The sequence below is a fragment of the Linepithema humile genome, chromosome 1 (assembly GCF_040581485.1).
Source record: "Linepithema humile isolate Giens D197 chromosome 1, Lhum_UNIL_v1.0, whole genome shotgun sequence".
NCBI lineage: Eukaryota > Metazoa > Arthropoda > Insecta > Hymenoptera > Formicidae > Linepithema > Linepithema humile.
This window is the reverse complement of record NC_090128.1, coordinates 7,212,472-7,236,405: the sequence shown is the minus strand read 5'-3', so window position 1 is coordinate 7,236,405 and position 23,934 is coordinate 7,212,472. Positions and strand designations below refer to the sequence as shown.

The window sequence follows — 23,934 nt, the reverse complement described above, 5'->3', positions numbered from 1 at the left end:
CTTTTGGCTTGAGAGACTAAACGAAAAAAAGTAACAAATATTTTCTGAAGCAAACAGATTATTTTAAATTCCGATGTAAACTTATAATTAAAATCGTAATATTTATCATTTAGATTCTGCATCAATTTTTTCTTTTATTGAACGTTTTATATTTGCAATATTGTATTAAATGTTTAAAATTAAATTTATATTTATTGTCAGAATATTTCATTAAAATACAATAAAATTTCATATACGTGTCAGTTTTCTACTATTACAATTCTGTCTTCCAAAATTTCTTTTAATGAAGAATGATTTTTAATCAACTTATCGTATCGTTAATCGCGGAAATAACTCCAGAATAAAATGCATGTTCCACCAAATTAAATAAATAATTCCCCGTTGTTAGTACATCTAACCCTAATTATTACATTGTTCCATTTCTCGACGAACTTATTAGGTCTCTTTGCAAAAATTCAATTTCCTCTGGTGAGCAAATCGAGTTTTGTATATAGAGTCGCGCAACACAGGAAACGAAATATCAGACAATGTTAGCAATCGAAAGTTTTCACAGAACGCGAAATTCGACGCCGAAAGCCCGCAGTGGTCGTGTCGGAAGTAGTCCTCACGCGCCGCTAACTTCCGTCTGTCGTGTGTATATTGTGTCGGTCCTGTCGCCGAGCGTCACTTCTTCGAGGCGGAATATCGAGTTGGGACTTGTCGCGCGAAACTGAAGTCTCTCGAGCCAATTGCGGCTCGACATAGTGGCGCAGCTGACATGGCATAGTTACGTGTGCTTTGAAATGCACTAAAACGAAATTGCATTATAGATTCGACGCAGTTATATGTAATTCCAGTTAGATTAAAAGTGAGGCAATTCAGGGATATTAATTTTTGAGATGACACTATTATTTCAACATAATTATTCATTACAGCGCGAGCGGTGTTAAATTCCCACATCTATATATCAAACCGAAACGGATGGAATTTTCGAAGCAAGGCAATTTTCTATTTCAACATTGAATATTTATAAGCAGCCTCGACTTTACGTCGGGCATGTGTTTTCGCTCGGTTACGCGCGATGCGAACTGCGGGCGCGTAATTAATTAATATTAATTATAACACCGATATCACCGGAAGTTTATTCGAATATTCTGACGCGGCGGTCGCGCGATACCAGCTACACTGTTTCGCCGTTTGTACCTTCGTCCGAGGGATTACATTATCGCTAACCAAATTCCGGCGTACGAGAGCACACAATTCGAAGTGGAGCTCGGGATTGAGTGCGGAACTCCATCTTGGTCATTTTCGCCTTCTACTACTGCCACGTGCTTGCGCGCGAGTGATTTAATGCACCGTTTCGTTGCTCCCACCCATATCTACTCAGCTTCCTCCACGCGATATTTGTTCTCGTAACATTTTCGCATTGAATTCATTTAACTCGCACACGAGATCCCCGTGACAGCGGTAACATCGTTACTCCCTGTTTTGCGTTCCCCGATTGCTACCGTACCATTGGTAACCGACTTTTGCGTGAAAATGCAGTTTTGATCACCGTCCATAATTAAATCAACGCTGGTTTGTTATTACAGACGCGCTGAGCGCGCAAGTTGTAAGATAATAATATAGATGGTGTAGAAGTTCTCTCTCTCTCTCTCTCTTGCCAATATAATTCACTGACGTTTGCAACTATATTATTATTACATAAACTATGCGCTATTATTATCTTGTACAGCATATACAATATAAATTTTATTGAAGTTTATTATTAATTTACGTCTTTCTCTGGAGATAATAATAACTTTGTTCACGTGTAATTATTATAATAAATATGGGAAGTCATCTTTGCAACTATTCCACGTAATCGAGCATTGATTGATGGTACACCATATAAAAGCCACGCACGTGCCTGAAAGGTTGAAATTGATTATTATGTTTCCGACAAACTATGTCTTACATAATATGATAGTCAATAATCTAATTAAGTTTTAACAGGAGAAAATATGGATACCATGCTGTTAAAATTATATATAAGTGTAACATATTAATATAATAATATATAATTAAGTAAAAATATAATGTAGGTAGTATATAAAATAAAATATAATCGTTAACCGAAATTTAATTCAAGATTCAATCTGTCCTTCAATTCTGTCATTAACTGTAATTTTATCTCACACATTCTAATTAATACATTTTGCTTGCGTAATTATAATTAAAATGTTATAAATCATGAAAAAATTATACATACAAAAACTAAATGTGATCAATAAGTAAATTTAATGTATAAAGAAGTTTTATATTTGCTTTGATAAATTTTCACGATCTAAGTGTCACTTCTGTCAGTAAACTCTCATTCTTTGGCAGAATAATAATTCATCATAAATTATGTAATAATGTATTATGCTTCGTATCGGCTTTTTAATCACTGTCGAACATACTTTTCTGATTATAATGCAAGTGTCGATATCGCGTTATAACGTAATTTTTTCCGATAACACCGTCCCCATGGATTCGTCAGTAGTATAGTCAGGTCTTGATCGGACAAGGCTACACGCAGCGATCATGAGGGTACCTGCACTCATAATCGTACGACGTGGCGCGTCATTAAGAGACTGTGACTTGCATAAACGCGGTGCTAAGAGGAAAGGAACATTACGTCAAATCGAATCGCGCTTACGATTCATCAAAGTGAAGGAGACGTCTTAATAACACGGGACGTTTGATATAATCGGCAAATTCAAATGCAAGTAAGCTCTTAAGCATCGAGAAATGTGGACTATTTGACATTATAATACCAAACCAATATACATATCGCAATAGAATGGCAAAATAAGATTAGTAATATCGACTATTGGCAAATCGGTGTTGAACAAATTTTCACGGAGCAAGCAATTGTTAAAATATCTCTTTCTTTTTTTTCACAACTGCGTCAGTTTTTGTTTTGTTTCAAAAGAAAAATAAAACGCGTGTTCCAATTTTCCCTATAAAGCGCGATTTTTCACTCGACACTCGACACTATCCCCAACGAATGGCACTTGATACACAAATTCTGAAATGGTCATACTAATATATAGTATTTCAGTAAAAAAAGAAAAAAAATCGCGTGAGAAATAATACCGGTATAACAAATAGAATGACAAATCGATTGTTTTGTTTTATAGAATAGTGAATTACTGTTCGAATGCTCTAATATTTCAATAAAACAAATACACGAGGCCATTTAATTCAATAATTTAATTGAATAACAATAAATGGCAAATTATTTCTCATTGCTTTAACGGAGTAATGTGCGTCAACACAAGTTATAACATTCTATTGGCAGATTGCAATTTTCTTGATTTTATTGCGTGATGATGTGTAAAAATAGCACCAATTCCATCGGATTACATGTCTGTAACGAGGGAAAATCGTGAACCACCGCAAACGTTAATTAATCGTTGTTCTGCTCGCTCCATTGAATTTTGCAATGAAATAACAGGCGCAAATGTTGCAACCGATATAATTAATATCGTTATCTCCATCGTAGGGTATCGCCGCAATGTGCCTAGCGCTATGTTAATTGCACGATGCGCTCAGATTACGCGCCGCGAGGTAAAGATATTTTTGCGATGTAAGCGCCATCGGCGATTTCCTCGAAATTTCGTTCGATAAATTTGCATAACACATTATAGTGCATTCTACTGTTACTAAACGGGGCGTAAAACGTTAGCGTTAAGTAACCCCGCGATCGAAAACGCGATAACGGCTTGAAGCTGGCTCGTTAATCTTCCTTAGAACGGACAACCTTATCTCGCGCATCAACTTCCGCGTTTAAAGAATAGTCACGTCTACCTAAACAAGGAAGAGAAGCATATTCGCGCTTTTTGACAGCCCTTGAGATTTTACACACAGATACTAACGGCCACATTTGCACTGATTTCGGACCGAAACACTACAATTAATCCCAAGAAACATAAAGTATTTGTTAAATCCGATAAAAAAGGGATTCACGTATCATAACACGTCGCTCGTATTTGTAAAGCTTTCTTCCTTTAAATTACGTTTTCTTTTCCTCTCAAAGTTATTACAATACAGTTGTTAATATTTTGACAAATGCATTACAAAGATTTCTCATTAACTGCAGATTTTCGTTAATCTACTTTTCTAAAATATTCAAGTTAACTTTCTCGGTCTCTGTACTTTTAGTTTTATCTTTTCTGGCGTTTGTTTCTTTCTCACTGCGACTATGCATTCTGGAGTTAAATCTTTCCCGTGGAAATTGTAGTCTCTCCCCATCTTGTGGAAGAAATTAATTTTCCACGTCCAAGAAATAGCCGCTCTCCACCCTCTGGTCTCGCTCAATAAAATAGGATCGGAGGCAAACACAAATCGAGGCGGAAAGATCGCGCGTGTTGTGTCATCCTGCGCCATTATGGCGCGCCGGATGGAACCCTCGTACATATCGGTAAACAAGTAAACAGAGTATGCCAGAGTAATAATTTCCTTATCGCCGATCGTCGTATAATCGCTCTTGCGTGACTCGCTCGAATCGCTTAATCCAATTCCGCTCGAAACGCGTACGCACGAGCAAGTCCAACAACTTTTCCGGGCTTTTTCTCTACTACGATGGTCCCTTGTGATGTGATATGATATGATGCATAATGCATGAGAAGCGAGCAATTCGGTAGAAAATTGTACTTGTTTGAAACCAATAACGCAAATGACATGAGATTTCTTATGCGAATAAATTAAAATTAATAACTACGCAGTCAACTTTTGTAATTTTAATTTTAATTAAGTTTCAGTTAATTAATTGTTTAATTGTCAAAAAGCACAAATAATTTTGGCGCAAATTTATATTTGAAATAATGTATTGAATTTTTGTGACATTATTGAAACATTTCTAAATTAGAAATTTATGAAATTGGATAATTAAAAAATATTTTAATAGATATTATAAGGTATGTTATGTTTATTAAATTAACTTCCCGATTGATTCGTATTGTTTTCTGCGGAACTCGATACTGATAACAAAAGACAGATCACACTTCAATCAGGTTAACTAAATACAAAATTACGCGAGAGTACGAATGACGTTATTTCGTGCATCAATCTCCAATTGCTATGCAATTTTCGCGTGGTACGCGTGACACGATGGCAAATGATATTGTGACCCGGTCTTTCGTGCTGATTAATTAATTATTATGTAGAGCTTCAAACTTTAATTAGCACTACACAATATCACAATCAAGTACGCGTAAAACAATTAATGTGATACACGATACACGCAATGTACACTGTTCAATAAATTACTCGTCATAAAACTCATGAATCTCGCTGCGTCGCGCATAAAGCGCGTACTCCAAGTCCTACTATCCCGTTGCATTTCCTCGTTAAGTTCATTCAACGGTGTAACATTTTTTTCCTCCAAGCATTCGTACATTAGCGTTCACCATTAAATTTTCATTATAGAAATATGTCGCGGAGCACAGTGAATTACGTTTCTACTTGTTACACCTGACATGCAGCCCATCTCGTCATGCCGAGTATTATTTTCATTCAGTCAACTGCTTCCATTCCATTCAACAACTCTTCTCGCAAAGACCTTTTATGAAGGAAAACTATGTCCGGAATTTACATCAATCTGTTTTTTCATAAGCATAAAAAATGCTAAGCATAGAAAATTTTCTCCATTACTTACTGTCTGTTTAATTTATGACTATATAGATTTCTTTCGCAGAAAAACAGGAAAATAGATTTTTCTGTACAAATACAAGTACAATTATACAATTACTTACTGACTTCTCTCTAAAAAATTATTTATTTAAACGCCATTTGTTATCCTTACTGATATTGTTTGTTGATGAATATTTTTGTAAGGCTGAATTAATAAAAATATTTCAGAACTGATGTTAAATCTAGAAGACTTCTATAAATATTTACAACATTTAATATTTCAATAATCGTAGTTTAAAAAGGCTATTAGAGCATGAGCTGGTTAGAATTGCTCAATAAATTCAATTTATTAACGATATACAAATGTTTCGGCCTATTGGGATGTGCTCAGTGTATAAATTTATACTTAAAAGCTAACATAAATTGTTGTTAACATAAATTGAAATTGATACAAGAACGCTCTCGAAGTGCTGGTGTGTTCATATTAGTCTTCAATGTCTATCGTTTTACTATAGTAATGATGTATATACATTTGTATTCCTTTCTTGTTTACTAATTGTGTTATTATCGTCATAGAACGTTGAATTTAATGTAGTTAATTAAAAAATGTATGTCATAGTTTAAAACTCGTCACTGTCGTATAAATTTGTGTAAGTTAAATAAGATGTGTGTGTCTATGACGGTGAATGAAACTCGAATGAATTTCTCATTCGACTATACTAACACAATCCCAATAAGTCGAAACGTTTGCATATGGTTAATAAACTGAATTTATTCAACAATTCTAACCAGCTCATGCTCCAATAGCCTTTTTAAACTACGATTATTAAATAATAACTGTAAGAGCAAATATAAGACTCATTTGTAATTTATTTAATATTTCCACCATTCACGAAAGACATGCCACTTTTCCTTGCAATTCAGTACTTTTTTTATCTTAGTAACAACAACTTAAATTTCTAAAATGGCACATAAAAGTGGGTCGTACTGCCATTTCTCCACTATTCTTTCGCTTTTATTTTGCAATATTCACTTTATCATTCTTTCTCATAAATTATTCGATTGTATCTGCACGGTACAGCTCGCTTAGTAAATCTGCGACAAATGCACAATAGCAATAAAAATGAAAAAATATAATTTTCCGAAAGCGGCTATTCTCATTTTACTTGCATGAGGCAATACAATAAAAATGCACCAAAACTTTTTAAGAACTATAAAGTTGTCATGGTATTTATAACATTAAAAGTAAAATATAAAATAAGAGTCCATCATGAGAATTGTATGTACAATCTAAACGTTTTTTAATAAAAGAATCGAGTTTTACGGTAACAAAACTTATCCTTGACCAGAGACCTTGCCCGCATTAATCATCGCCTTTCGATTTTCACATCGATCACGAAAAATGAACATTAGCGCAAAGGTCGACAATCCCATTAAGAGTCAAAGCAATATTGTCCTTTTCTCCTTTTTCTTTAAAATCGCCGAGCGGAACGAATCGAGTGATATCCAAGCGGGCAATCAAGCGGAACGAGCGCGATTTCTGTGCCGCATGATACTGATTTCTCGGCCAACAAATCATACATCGACGCTCGCGCTTCAATTACAGCACAGGTCGAAATTTTTGCAAGTCGGTCGACTTGCAAAAGCAAAAGCGGGATTAAAATAGAGTCGCGTGAGTAAGCAGTGCCGGCGTCGGAAAGACGGCGAGCCCGAACTCAGTTTCAGTTAATTCTATGTAGATAATTCGTCTGTTGCATGTCTCGAGTGCAGCCGCGTGCTACTGTTACGTAAGCTGTAAATTTCGATCACGGATTAATATTTGAATTATTATTTAACAACGCTTAGGTTTATTTGACTACGAAAGATAAAGGGCCTCCCGGAAAATCATTTTTTCGTCGAAAAACAATGAATGCAAAATTTCTTCGCGAATAATTCGCGAATAATTCGCGAAACTGTTATTGCGATTTATTCAACACAAAAGAGAGAGAGAGAGAGAGAGAGAGAGAGAAAGAAAAATTGTTAAACATGAATGTAAAATGAGTTTTTGCTGATAAATAATCAACCGTTAATTCGACTCGATAATTCGTGAGCACTAGTGTATGCGTAAATTTTCTTTTTGTAATGACAATGACAATTTTCCATGGCAACGTTTCGCTTGAAAATGAATTCAATTAACGCACACATCCACCCGCGCCACGGTTGATCGTGGACCGTATAATCCAACGTGAATGCGGCAAGAACAATCATTTCGACTAATCAAGCCCCAATTATTAATAACGCTTCGTCCGGTGCGGTTCTCGCGCCGGTTGATCTCGAATAAGGTCACGAGAACGGAATACGAAATAAAGAGCCCTCTTCTCTCTTTATTATCTGATCGTGTGTGTATGCGATAAGCGCGCTCTCTCACTCGATTGGTCGATTACTACGGTCTCGCATGTGCAATGGGCCTTAAACTCGCGATCTCGTGTGCGACAAAAGCGTTTCGCGAGCACAATCGCGCCAGAAAAACGGGAGCTCGTATTCTCAGTTGCATTTAGCTAAATGCGCTTACCTGCGATGAAACCTGTATTCTCAGTCCGAGAATCGTCGAGGATCTGAATTAAATAGGTCCGATATAGCGTAATCTTCTTCGAGACATTCATTTCACTTCAGATAATCAAAGAAAGAAAGAAGATTCAACGTGTTTAACATTACGCGCGACTTTAGCCACATACTTACAAATTTAATTATATAATTTAACTTTATAATCTCATAAAGTTAATTCTATAATTAAACTTTACAATGTTATCAAGTTAAATCCAAACGATGCTAGTGTAACTGGTACGAGTCTTTAGAAATCAAGAAAAATAGGGTTGTATTTTCTATCTAATCACGCGTTTCAATCCCAGTTTTTCTTTAAATCTCTCTATTTTTAAATCTGTTATCAGATATTTATTTTTAAAATAAGTTAGAAATCGCATGGAAAAAGATGCAAAATCAGGATAAAAAGAATTCTAGTCTTTCCGGTCAAGTTATTGCCTCGATATCGACTTTTAATGTTACTTTTAACGCTTCGGCGGATATTTATGACATTAGATTGCATTGACCCTTACATCTTTATGTTGTTTATATGTGTACGTTCGTCTTAAGACCGAAAGCAGCGGCAACCACAATGCGTTCGTCAAACTGGGTTAACGCTAACGCGATTTTCCGACTTAACGAGCAGGAATCCGATTAACGTAAAGTCGCCGATTTTTGAATCGTCCATCTCGCGCGCGCGCTGATGGCATTACGGCGGAAGTTCGCAGTCTCCTTCTCGAACTTCCGGCCCAGTCTGTTTGAAGCACCCGACATCGCTCGAGTTTATCATAGAACCATGAGCAGTCAGCTTTCCACATTAGCATTATCATAGTACCTTGCTACCAACATCGATTCGAATTAGAAAATTATCGATAAAACTGGAATTTGTACTGACGTAAATTGAAAAGGCGCTTACATTATATTAAATATGATTAAACAATATAAATCATAATATAAAGTAATTATGTTTTTCGTCACTGCAATAATTGCAAATGAATTGCGTATTTAAATTTATGCGTAGTTTATAAGCTTAACATTCACGGGCCAAACTATTATTAATGCTTGGATAATTCTCATGTACGCAATGTTGCAAATAAAATTTTCATAAAACTTTTATCTTGATAAAAATAATATTATGTCTTATAACTTCCCGTGTAATATATTCGAAATTGCACAAATGACGAATATTTGCAAAGCATGGCTGAAACTAAATATCGTATTAGAAATTAGCAACAATGACGGAGTCAGTAATAATATAAACTTATAATCACTAATGCCACAGATAATAGATTGGGATAAAAGCAACTAATTAGCAGTGAGAAATCCTGTTCCACAGCTGAAATGGATCTTGAAATGAATATTAATTCGTAATAATTAAAAAATTAAAAAATAAAAAATAACCAAATATTAATGGAACAAAAATTTGAATTTTTTACAGTGCATACAATTTTTCAAATCGTGAAATCCAGCAGGCTAAATTTAGCAAAATTTGACGAACTGATTGATATTCGAAAATCACGCGTGTATAAAAATATCTGACGCTATCAATCAATTTACGAATAATCGATTTCCATAAACTTTCGATTGCCAACGATAGTTTCAATGAATGTACGGCTCTACGCACATATGTCATAAATAACGCGAATAAGCGCGCTGTCTGATAATAGTCGGCGTATGGACAAGCGATGATAACTTGCATGTATCGATCGCGAGGAGGGATGCGCCATTCGAATTTTTTAATATTTTACCTGTAGGGGCCGTGTTTGCGTGTAGCAATCCCACGATTCCACAGTACGAAGAACTCGCTTGTCAGCGATAGAACCAGGTATTCAAATCGCTTAGCACGAAAATCGATCCAAGATATGCACATGACATTTATTTATAATTCCGGATACTTGGTCTCCCGGCTAAGGGTCGTTCACTCGCAAGTGTGTTATCGACTATGGTAAAAGTTTGGATTGTTCATTTAAAGCACGCGCAAACTTTCCTCTCTTCCTCCCCTCCCCCCTTCCTCCAACATGTTGTACTTACCCTCCCAAGTTGCGAAGCTCTAAGTGAAACTTAATCGAAGACATTAGGCTTCCCCGGTATAAATAAATCGGAAATTGATGTTCATTGTGCCAAAACTTCCGAGAATAATGAAAATTAATTAAAGGCATTAATTATCTCTTTTCGTGGTCGTTAATAATCAAATGTAATATATATATCGTAATTAAATGTAATATACATATACGAACGTAATAAACTTTGAAAAATCCCACCTCAAAAGAGGTATGTTCTTTACTTTTTCTTTACTCTTTTCCGCGTTACTAATTGATCAATTTGCGTTGCGCGTTACTACGCGTCATCGAACGGTTGTCATCGTGACGTTCGTTTAAAAAAAAATAAAAATGTGAATTATTATATAAATGTAATTATTATATAACGAGAAAAAATAGTGCGCGTCGGCGCGCGTGCGCTCGTGTGGCTTAGTTATATACAAATACAATATGTAACAAAATTCAATTTAATAAAATATGCTATATATATTTTTCACGTGTAATCATCTCACATATATTTTTAAAATATTAGAAATTGATTTCACAAATGCGTTTCATCGGTTAAATAACTTTTAATGATCGGTCGCTACTTCCCGAAAGACTACAGAGATAAGTGACGTTTAGAAATTACAAAATTACAAGGCAAACGAATTTAGACGATCACGAAGTTTTAAAACAAGACAATTCCATTAAAACGTTTAAAGAGAATTGATCTCATTGCAACGAATCATATAAAGAAGTTGAAAGTTTCAATCGACTCTAATAGACACTTTCATTAATTAATTGTTCTATTGTTGTGAAGAAACTGTTCACGCTCTCCTTTTTTGCTCTTTATTTCATCTTCGCGTATTGAATTGCATACGGTGTGTCGTGACGTAAGCTAAAAATATCTGATTTTTAATCAACTTCAAATAGAAATCTGATCGACGTTAGAAACGTAATCAAGGTACGTGAATTTTTCCAACTGTACAAATCGCTGTTTTTATTATGTCAACATTATGAACATAATATAATATTGTGTAGTCTGCATAATGCATATATCTAATGAAAATTCGTTGTTTTATTCAGTATTAAAAAATATTCACCATGTCGTGGTGAAAATGATTGCTATAAAACAACTCGCGCATTTAAAACTTTATTTACGTTTACCTATGAAAAAACTTTCCAACGTCACGTGTATATACACGCATCGTATACCATGCAAGTAAATAAAATCAGAATGTACAAATAGAAAACATGACGCTTTGAAAAATAATCTGTAGATTTACGCAAATTATCATCGTCGTCGATTTACCAAATTTTTATTTAAATAAGACTATTAGAATTCAATGTTTTAGAAGGAAAATTTTATGTATTCGATCAAATAAAAAATGATAAAAAATGATAAAACATCTCTAAAGTAAAATTAGAACTTTAAATTCCGCCTACTTCTAAAGAATCGCGAATTTGGTTAGATTTCGCTAGATTGCAGCTGCCAACAAGAATTCCAACGGACAAAACTCATTTAGGAACTGTCAAAGTCGGATCATTCCAAGTAAAGGATACCTATTATCGATATCTATCGTATACATTTACCTTCGAAATGCTATAATAAAACCAAGAAAGTATGACGACTTGAAGAACTCTGTGACAGATTATTTCCAATTATAATCATTATTATGCAATAATTTTCTATGTGTATATAGCAATATTAAAAAATATAAGAATTTATAATTTGAAAAAACCATATTATTAAAACATTGTTATTTGTAGAACGTTAATATTTTTGATGTAAAACTATTTTATATGAATTTTCCCAATTGGATAATATTCTTTGACATTTAATTATGTCTTCATTATTTTAAAAATTCTGAAATTTTAATTTTAAATTCGATAATACCAATGAAAAAACTCAGTGTAATTGACGATGATATCGTCTATTTTTGAACTTTTCATTCAATTCTTGGTATTATCAAATTTACAATTTAAATTCCAAAGTTTTTAGAATAACAAAGAAATAATTAAATGTCAAAGAACATCGCCCACTTAAAAAAATCCATATATGTAAAATACTCTTTTCATATCGAAAGCATCCCACTACAAATGATAATGTTTCAATAGTATTGTTTTACGTTGATAAAGTATGTAACACGCCTCACAATTTTCAAAATACATACAAATATTTCCTAAAAGCATATCACAATTATAGAAAGTAATCTATAAATAATAATTTGTAAAATAACATTTAAATAATACAAGACGCGTGTCAAACGTATAGCGAGGCATTATTGTAAGATATCACTGCGTCGTACTCCGATGTCCGATGTCAAGGGTCAACAACCGCTGATATTAGACGATGTTAATCCCTAATCGAGACACAGGTTCGTGCTCGCAGGGCGTATTCATCCGGACACGTCAGGTCCACTCCACTTACACCCTCCGCACAGATAAAGGTGTCACGATTATGATAAATGCGAGTTCCGCGCACGAGTTAGGTAACGCTTAACTCAACGAACGAAGCCACGAATTTTATCTCATTGTATCCAAAGCCGACCGTAGGATTTAAACGTTTCCTTCGCTTGTATCCGCTGTAACGTGGTATCCCGCTAAATTACACGTTACACGAAGCTCGGCTGGGCCAAGATGTTAAATGCTGCAGCAAGTTTCTACCTGATACGCACGCGATCGACTAGGCGGTAGCAATTTTTGCGTTCTAATTTCACATTCGGAATTTCGAAATCAGACAGTTTTCATATAAAAAACATCCAGTGTCGGACAAAATTACTTTTCATCTAAAATGTTTTATAAAGCCTCATTTTCCAAATACTTTCTTAAAAAGTAAGTGCTGCCGTTCAAAGAAAAATGGGAAATTCACGCACAAGATGTGAAAGACAAACATTAACACCGTACCTATTATTACGATAGGAATTTCGGAAGCTACGCGACGCGGAATGTTTCATGTTTCCGCACGCTTGTTAGTCGTTACTTGATTAGAAGCCAATTAGAACGCGCACGTGTACCCGTACGTTTGAACGTCCCGCTTTCACAGGCAACCACGCATCCTCGTGCAAATTTGTAATTACACATGTAACATAATGCCCCTCACAGCCATAAATTGTTTCTTGAGGAACAGACGAAAGTATACAGTAATGCGCGTAAAGGCGTAGTATTTCTCTTCCTCGTTTACGTTTCTCTCACACGAACCTTTTTGGGGGCCGGAGTTATAATTTGTTAACGAAAGAATCTAAATTCTTCATGAATAATTTCCACAGCAAATCACGATTGCTTCTAAAGCGCATTGCAAATTCATGATTCGTGTTTCTACAGTGATTTACGAATTATACATATATTGTACATATATGTGTAATACAGAAGAATTATAATATAACAGACATCTGTTCGTGGAGGAGTTAATTACGCGGTAGAATATCTCGCGCCCGGTAGAACCGTGTCACCGGTCGGGCGTATCAATCGGTAATCGAAGCAGTTGATGTAATGTATGCGAACGTAAAGTGCACGATGGTGGCGACGTAACACACCGTAATTTATTCCGCAGAGATTTCGCGGTCTAGCGGATTAAACGGGACGATAAGACGGCTCGACGTTTGCGCGCGATGGGACACAACAGCAACGCGGACGAATTAACATATAGCGCGTTACTCCGCTGATGCGAGCTGACGCGTCTCCGCGCGACCAATCATAATTATTATTCACGAGCTTAATTAGTGTGTCACGTTGTTAACGAGGTCAGCCGCGGCAGCCAGCCGTCGAGTTACAATCTCGATTTAACAATGTCGTCAGTGACGGCTTTGATAATTAATTAATTCGTCATTAAATAGTGATGCTCGCTAACAAATTGTTTCTGTGAATGGCACTTTTATTCCCGCCGATGTGCCACGAGAAAGAAGCCCTAATCTTACCTCATTCATCATACCGCCCATTGTGCATGATTAATCCGACGGAGGCAGAGTCGGGCACGCGATTTTAATCTACATGTAATAAATAATAAAAATAACAACCCATTAGTATTTGTAAAATCAATAATAACGATAAATCTCGATAAATAGTTGACAAACTAAAATAGACAAACTAAATTGCACGATTTATAATAAAGTTATAAATTAACAGCCAACTCAGATAATACATCAAATAAAGCAATTTTAAACGCACACAAAATATAAATGCGTAAAGTGCCGTATATAGATTTTGATAGGAATTTGCTTTCAGATTTTCTAAAAGAATTTTCCGATTAAACGCATTTCAACGAACAATAAGGAAGCAAAGAAATGATGGAACTGGTTGGAATAAATTATACCCGCACGATACGGCGCCTGCAACTTCGCGAACCACACAGCGAATTACTTTCATCTATCGATCTCGAACACAAGCTTACGCTATAATATAATACACAGTTGGCCATTGCCAGTATTAATAATTGCTTCGTTGTAACAGGCAATATCATACATCCCACAATCAACGCTTTTGCAAACTTCGCAGCACAGTGCATGACAGTTGATTATATTGGTTAATGTTATGAATTTCAAACTGCGAGATTAATACGTGCGAGATTAATAGTATCGATCTCGTCACCGTAAGTATATTCGGTATTATAAATAATGGAAAAGTAACGTTATCGTTATTTTATATACATAGCGCGCGGTAACGTCGTCGCATAAAAAAATTTGATTATTCACATGCAACTTTAAATATTATTTACAATTCACTGCTGCGTGTTGAAATTGATTTTCTAATTTATTCATCGCGCGTCGCGTCGCCATAGCTTTGAAAAACTGCATAAAACAGTTACATTCGATGAAAATATAACTTGCATAAAATATCAAAAGATTATATTTTCAGAAAATATATTATGTCGGAGAAAGAAGATAAAACTACGCAGGTTATAATATTTATAACCTCGTGAATTATACATCACGAAAAATATTATAGAATTATAATTTTAGACGAAACAGTTGTGCGGTTTGAACTTCTCTCTTGGTCAGACGCAAACAATGTAGGAATTGCTGGAAATTATTTGTCTAGACACGTGATATGGACACTAGTTACACGTCAGACGGAATTTCTCACCGACGACAAGCCACGTGTAAAGTTGTCCCAAGGTGCGAGAACCGAGAAGCGTCCCAGGACGATCAGCGTTTTATCTGTCTAACGATTATGTTGTCTACGGAAAATTAAGTTATCTTAGTGAGACTGCACAAGAGTGTGACATCACAAATGAAATTTTTTAAAGTAATTTATCAATTATTTCAAAGAATATTGAATTTTTAACCATTATTTTCCTTCAAAAAACAAATATTTGATGATCCCGAGTTAGCTAGTTTTGACAATCCCATAACACATAAATAATATATTTAGAGAAAATCTTGGAAATATAGCGCTCTATAATTTTTAAAGAAAAAGATAAAGAAATTAAAAACGTATATTATAACAAAAAAAAAAAAAAAATTATAGCTCGCGAAGAAATTAGTGAAAACGCTAACAATAAAATGAATTATACCAAATAATATCCCGTAGTATTTCTTGAATTATTATAATCTTGTTTGAAAATGCATCTATCTGTTTTAAGATACATATAATGTTTTCATAGATTTCATAGATTGAACGCAAACATCAAACTGCAACAAAGATGTTATAAAGTACATTAATTTTCGTAATCCATGCGAATATCGCTGCATCGCAACGATTTTGTATGCAACGTAAAGCTTAACAAGTTTCGTGGGATCTAAAAGCCTCTTCGCGATAGTACGCAAATTATTATAAACTAACAACGTTACTTGGAACGTTAAGTTGCACATCGAGTATTAATTAATTTAAGACATGATTGAAGTGCTCGTCGTAATTAGGCGAAGCAACTGTAAAAAGCAGTGACGAGAAGAAAGATTGTGTAATGAATTTTATTTTTGTACAGGAGGAACATGAAGTAACGGACAGCGAGCGACGCGCACTGTTGCCCCGGAAGGCTTTCCAGCGTCTGGCAAGACTGATAACATGGAGAAATACGGCATGGATTTCCCGAAAAGGGAATGGAGTCACAGGCTCAGTCTTCGTGGTAGCCGAAGGGCTCACGAGGTAACCATTTCGCCGGGAATTGCATTTTTACAATACCGAGCATGAATAGAATATGCATCATTAAAACGTGAATATAATTTTGAAATTTTCAATATTTTTAAATACAATACTTCGTTCAATATAATCAAATATTTGACGAAAATCTAAACAATGTTGAGATTAAATTATTACCGCAAAGAGAACGTTGTAAAAATTTTCAATAAAATCTCATTTATAACAAAACACATCCGTTTTAGCATCGTTAGTTTAAACGTATTTAAATATTGCAGTTAATGTTCCAACATTTTACATTTTTATTATTATTATTCCTAATTGTGCGCAGTGCTTCCATGTTTGTTCGCGATTGTACGTTAAAAAAGGTAGAGATCGCAAGTTACACGCGAAGGATGCATGCCTTTGCATACATTATTCATAAGCGAGTTTTTTATTCGGGTTAAACGTTCATAGTTTCGCGATATCGTACATTGCTAAACTACATTTTTACATGTTGTTGTAAAATCGGCTGTGAAAGGATAAATTGGACGAATATGCCAGCATGCATTATTCCGGCGAGCATAATTGCTTTATGTTACATATCTCTCGGTATCGATAATCGTGGATTGACATAAACGTAATTCAATCGTTGCATATGCACATTTGTAATAAAGTTTATATTGTTATTACTTTACATCAATATTAATATCGGCAGATATATTCAGAAGCATAAAATTATTTTATACGTGGTATGATGTGCTATAGGTAATACATACTCATTATTAAAATGAGTTATATAGCATTGACAATAATGGCTTCTGCATAGAAATGGATTATAAAATCCAATACTCTGCTAATATAAAACGAAAAAAAGTTAAGTATTATAGATTGAAGAAATATTATTTTGTTAAATAAAATTATTTTGTTTAATAAAAAATAAGCTATAAGATTATATATTGTAACAGAATTTAAAAGTATCATATGATATATTCTAAAATTATGAGAAAAGTCCTCTATGATAATGATATAAAACGCCAGAGGTGATAATCAATCTTGTAGACATAATCCTCTCATTACGTACTACGGAGATATATTTGGCGGGATAATAATGTGCCAGCTGGTATGTTATCAACCCTTCACGCGGAACACATTGTACGCATATGTTAGAAACACGTCGACAAAGGACGCAGGCATACGGTACTAAATGCTCCGAGTGCTTAAAATTTCATCTAGTTTCATCAAAAGACAGTGAACATCCATTAACGCATTTCAGTCATTTTATCGTTGCGTTTGTGTCAAACGGCGCTTATATGCGTATCAAAATATGCCTCATTAATTTTCACACATTTTAAAATGTTCGGAATAATCCACATTGATGATAATTTTTACTCTTGTATGAATAATACTGTAACATTTTATAAGATAAATAAAGGTGAGATTAATCAATTATATTAAATAAAATGTATATTTTATAATAATCCATTTCCAATGTATGGAATTTTTCAATTTTATATAAAATGAATAAGATATGTAAGATATAATCTTTTTTCGCATATTTGATAGATTGAACAAAAATACGAAGATTCGACAGAACAAGATTGCTTATAGAGAATTCTGTCGAATGCAGTAGTGTGCACTAATGCACATTAAAGGGGTTGTTCTATGTAAATTAACGTAAAGGCGTATACATACTAATATTGTATTATTGCACGTAAGCAGTTGAATTCGCGCAGTGCTTGGCATAAATTATCACATTGTTTAACAGAATATACATTAAGTGTTTTATTAAGTTTGTTTTTATCTCGATTAATATACAACAAACTTTTTAATCTGTGCATACTGATGCATCCAATTAAAAATTCGTCATTATAGATATTTCTAGTAAAATATATGAGAAAAAATTGCATTAAACACTTAAACAGGCTATTACATCAAAAATGGAAACGTTGATTGGAACAGAAAATAGAAAGACGAGGTAATAACGTTAACTTTGCGATCGGAAATATAATGCCCTTTGAAAATGGGGCAAACGCGATTAATTAAACGACTAACATTTAACAGTGCGTTTAAATGACATTTACGAGGCACTTGCAAATGTACAAATTACTCCCGCAATAATTGCGTGCTTCTCGCTTACAATCGCGTTCTCGCAATAAAACGGCATTATTGTTTTAATGCTACACTTTTATAGATACATATCTCCGCATTATTTTATATCGCGGTTTAATATACTAAATATGCTGGCGCAGATATTTTCAGACTCAGAAACGCGCGTAATACCTTAATACGCTCCGGCAAGTATTTTCTAGCTGAGAAAGCAGTCGACGCTCGACATTTTGTCCCGGTTGCGCATGTAATCCACCGACGGCACGTAACTAACCCGTCGCACAATGCATTCGTAAAGCAACGCATATGTGGAATACCGCAAGACGTACGTTCGAGTAAAAACTTCCCTCAAATGCGTTTCACGCCGCGCGATTCCATTCATTGCCACAGATATTGAGAAATGCTTGAATGAAAGATCAGTTACTGTACGTTTCGCAACTCAATGCGCATTTTAATGGAAAATATTAAACGAACTGAAATATAAAGTAGTATCTTTACATGGAGAAAATTGTATATTAAAAATTACTATGTATGACAGTAGCCGCGGACCGAAAATTTTTACTATGTTTCACATGTGAAAAACATTATTGTCATACATAGTAATTTTTTATATAAAATTTTCTTCGTGTATATCTCAGTTCGTTATATCTTTCATTATTTTATACGTTTAATTAATATTATATAAATTATTAATAATTATTACTGATACATCATTATATTAATTTTAATTATTTGCTTATATTTTTTAATAATTTTATATGCAAAAAACAAATACTAAATAATATATGAAAAATTAGCATTATTAATACAAAAATTAACATAATCAATATTGTTAATAGTAGATAAAAAACTAGTTCATTCTAATAAAAACTAGTTCAAATCTAATAAAAATTACGAATCATAATTTATGATCAACTATGATTTGAACAAAAAATATCATAATGTTGAGACAATAAATCAATAATGTGTACTTGGATGTTAATTGTGCCTTGTAACAACACCTGCGATTAACGTGACATATTGTTAAAAGCGCATTCGTGTTATAGCATGCATTGTGCTCGATTATCTTGTAATAGAATACATTATTTTAGAATATAATATTGCAAATGTAATTAATTTTCGTATTATCTTGTTTTTCACATTACGATTAAACAAAAATATATATATAAATAATATTGCAGTATCAAAATAAATTAAATTTTTTTACTTCTTTCGCGTTGTTTCATCGATAGTTAACACACAATTCTGCAATTCAAAATATTTTCTTGTAATTTTAACGCTTTGCCGTGATATCTTCTATTTGTCGCATTCGTTCTCCGATCACGTACGAGTCATTTATCGGTGGAATTGCACAAAATAATTTACCTGTGTAGATCTACCTTGTATAATATAAAATCGATTTACTATCTTCATTCATTCGGAAATGTTTTGATTTGAGTATCTTACAATTCATTGAATCCAGTTTCAAATTATATAATATATTTCTTCCTAAAATAGTTTTTTTATCAGCGATATTTCTCCCACGCATTTTGATAATTAATAAAAATTATGTATTACTACTAATTACAAAAATACTTTTTGCTTTAAATTAAATAATAATGATTATATCTGACTCTCTCTCTCTCTCTCTCTCTAATTAATGCATACTGCAGTATCGTTTTAGTGAATATTCTCCTATCGCATTCAAAATGTAACGTGGTAATTATGCGAACGAAACCATTCATTTAGTAAAAGCTGAAATTACGTAAAGAAAATAGTACTTGCTTAAATATAACAATCACATCTACATATTTTTCTAAAATCGCCAAAAGTAACAAAGTTGCATTTATTTTGTCTATGTATTCTATGAGTACATGTTAAAATTCTAATAAAGCATTGCGCTTCTCAAATTATAAAAATCATTATGGTGCACAATATTTTTATAGAAACAGAACATCTCATGTTGAGTGTTATTTGCTTCAATAGTTGCTATATAAAGTACACTTTCTTTGGTAGTGTTTTTCTCGACGCTGTTGTAAATGGCGTTCGCCTTGACGATTGGCGTAGAAAAAGCGCACGTACATCGTTAGGACGAATAAAAAAAGACGTCTCAAATCGGACGTGTCGAGAAACACGGAGTGTTCGCTCGGTAATATACGATGAAATATAGTATGCGTTCGTAGTGAGCCGCGGGGAGTCGTGTACGGCCTGGATCCGGCGCGCGTGCGAGCTTTCCTAACTAATCAACACGAACGAACGCAGAAAAGTTGTCGTTGAATAATTTAAGAGTGGAACTCGCCGACAATTTCCACGGTTTCACCTACGTAACGATCCTGCGACAAGGCGACCCGTTTCACTCGTAACGTATAATCGATTCATGAACCGATGTTCTCTGCAAGGCGAGCGATCGCTGAAAGTAACGAGGGTAACTAATGGAAGATGTCACCGAAGAAAGAAACTTGTATTCATCTATATCAGGTGAGAAAAGGAAAAAAAACCAACAAGTGTAGGCGCGATTCAGAACCGTGTATCGCTCTAGCGTTCTGCGATAAAAAAATTATTTCGACTGGAATCTTCCATTCCATTTTCACTAATTGTGTGCTGCATGATTTTATATCACCATTAAGCTCCGTGACATGGATAATTTGCCAAATAATTAATACCGACTGTAATATCGATATGCTGTGTCCGACCAACCGAATGCGATCTTTTTGTTCAATAAATGGTATTAATCGCGTACTCTCCCCGTACTCAAAATGATTAAAATTTATCGATGAGAAAATACGAAATAAACATGTACGCAATCTAGGGCAATGAATTGTTGCATCGACATAAAAGAAATTACGCTAGCATTTTCGCTTAATCAACAACGTGCGGAGTATAGAAAGAAAAAAAAGAGGGCGCCTAATACGAGACCAGTACGAGAGGAATTTCGTGATTAATAGAAACAGAATGTACAACTTTGTTTTGTTCTGTTGTTAAACATGCCGCGCAATTGGCATGCTTATTTGTTCGTTCATGAAGCGATACCTAAATCAAAATAATACATATATGAAAGTCTCTTTTTTTATACTAAAAAATCTGAAATTTTATGAATACATTAAATTTAAAACTTAACAGATGCCATAGCTTTACATTTTAATAAATTGATGTAATTAAAGATCCACATTTGAGATACTTCGTTATAATCATTAATGTACACTGAACATGTATTTAAATGAATGAAAGATCCATTAAATATGTAGTGAAACAATGTAAATAGACGTCAGCAAAGCAAGTACAGGTGATATGAATTTCATATCCTTTTTGGAATATCATTACCGGAATGTGACACTTTACACGGCACCCGGCGGCACTTAAGTAGTACATGGTAACGAATGCGCCGACACGAAAGTCGTTCGCTTCACGAAAGTAAAAGAACATCGTGCACTGATTTTTTTTCTGAGAATACCGTCAATCATAATAAAGTTATTATCGCAATGCACAATATCAAAAAACATTATGAAATAGAAAGATTACATCACGAGAAATGCATCGGTCGTGTATTTTGAAATTTCTTTCATTAGTTGAAAATTAAAACAGAATCGTGAGTATTTGATTAATAAACCATATGCAAAATAAATATTAATGATGTAACGATAACACTTCATAAAGAAATTAAATATATACTTTGTATAAGATTCTTTTTTTCGAAACTGGAATCATCGATTCAAGTATGTAGAAACTAAAATTAAGAACATATTATATAAAAAATTTTAATAAAATTATTAGTGTAAAAATTTGAATTTCTGATTACAAAATTCTTTTTTGTGTAGCGCCCAGATGTAAAATAGCTATTTTCGGCCGCATTCGGAGCAAAATAGATATTTAATTTGTATCTCTCGCCATCGCATTAGCACAAAGTTGAAAAACGCGCGTTACGCGACATATAATATCGTTATCGCAAAAACTGCGATAAGCTCGCAGCGATGAAAGCTTTACCTTTGGAAGTCTCACCAAATTGAAAACTGACTGGTGAGATGATACAAGGATAATACACGAAAAGCAGCACAAAATCGAGAGATTTAAACGTCTAAGAACGCGAACAGGGAATACGATACGTAGATGTCAGAAATAAGAACGAAGAATACGCACGCGAAAATCACCACATATGTATATGTAAAGACAAATCCTGCACGCTATATTTTTAAATAAAAACAGATATAGATATTACTTTAACACTGCGCCCCAATTTTAAAAGATTCATATATCAATTTTAACGATTCAATTTTAATCAATTTTGACGATTTATGTATCAATTAATTTATTATATGTACGTTTAATACATTTAATTTAGAAAATTTTTAATATTAAATTTTTTATTATATATGAGTTATTTGAAAACTTAATCTCGCGAAATAAAATATAAACATCAATATAGATTTTTTAAAAATAACCTCGTAGTCATCTTAAGTAAATTTCATATCTTAACTGACGAATTGTATATAAAAAAACTGTCTGCAAAGTGTTTGCTAACAAATCGGTGGGCAAATCAATTGTACAAATATCGTTTTAATAAAAAAGCTCAACGGAGCTTTGTCCCATCTTATTCGTTTGATTTCCATTTATTCCAAAGAAAGAAAAATCCCTTTCTGGAAAAAAATTTTCGTGAGATAAAAAAGTGATACAAAAATTAATTGCCAGGGATATTTTACAGGCTACAACAAATCGAGTTTTATATGGTTTTGAAGTATTCTTGAAGTTCAAGTGGATTATATTGTAAAATAAAAATAATATTAAAAAATATAAACCGTTTTCCTATTTTCGAAAACTTCAAGTAATCCATGTTTATAATTATAATTTTTACGTAAAGAAGGGGATTGAGAGCCAAAGCAGGTTGTCAACAGCTTGTATTATACAACGATGATTATATTCATAAACGTTTCAGAAAGATTATATACTGAAGAGTCAAGATTTGACCGACATAATCATAATTAGAAGATTAATACAATCTGCTTTCTTAATCCCCTTTCTTCACATGATTTATTATTTTAAACAAAAGTCTACACTATTCAATATAATTTTTACTATTTTATATAAAAATAAGATTTACGTAATAAAATCTGGCTTCTTTGCGATATTACTACTCATATATTGAATCCCAAGTGAAAATATCATACTGGCAAAATTACCAGTATTCTACTGAAAAATAAATGTAATCTGACCCTAGCGATTTTCGTTAAGAAAAAATAGCCACCAGATACTTCAACTGCCCCATGAATACATGAATAGTAAAGGAAGAAGTATTACGCACTTATATCCTTAATCCGACCCTGGTCCAAAAAAAGTATACACAAGAATGTCTTCAATAAAATTCCCTCAATTTCTCTACGAGAGAGGATTCGTAAAGGACGTCCATGTCGTATTAAGTTTCTATTTTCCACGAAAAGAAAAGCTCGACCCTTCTTTCCGACCACGCTTTTATCTCTTCATTCTAAGGGTGTTCGTGTTTGAAGTATCAGGGTTTTGTACCAAAGATGCGATACAATATAATAAAAATTAGTTGATAAAAGCAACATGATGTAGATAAAAGAAT

General features: G+C 33.8%; 2 protein-coding genes across 10 annotated transcripts in view; one reads left to right on the top strand and one right to left on the bottom strand.

Annotated features, from left to right (window-relative positions):
* LOC105679718 (uncharacterized) overlaps positions 1-23,934 on the bottom strand; it is a 143,770-nt gene that overhangs the window by 16,006 nt on the left and 103,830 nt on the right. The gene's annotated exons all lie outside the window — the stretch shown is intronic.
* LOC105679715 (adenylate cyclase type 6) overlaps positions 1-23,934 on the top strand; it is a 94,449-nt gene that overhangs the window by 3,023 nt on the left and 67,492 nt on the right. For all 3 annotated transcript variants that reach the window (XM_067361138.1, XM_012379910.2, XM_067361139.1), the window contains exon 2: positions 16,141-16,301. In XM_067361138.1, the coding sequence (XP_067217239.1) occupies positions 16,221-16,301 (81 nt within the window). In that variant the 5' untranslated portion in view covers positions 16,141-16,220. The remainder of the gene's footprint in view (positions 1-16,140; positions 16,302-23,934) is intronic.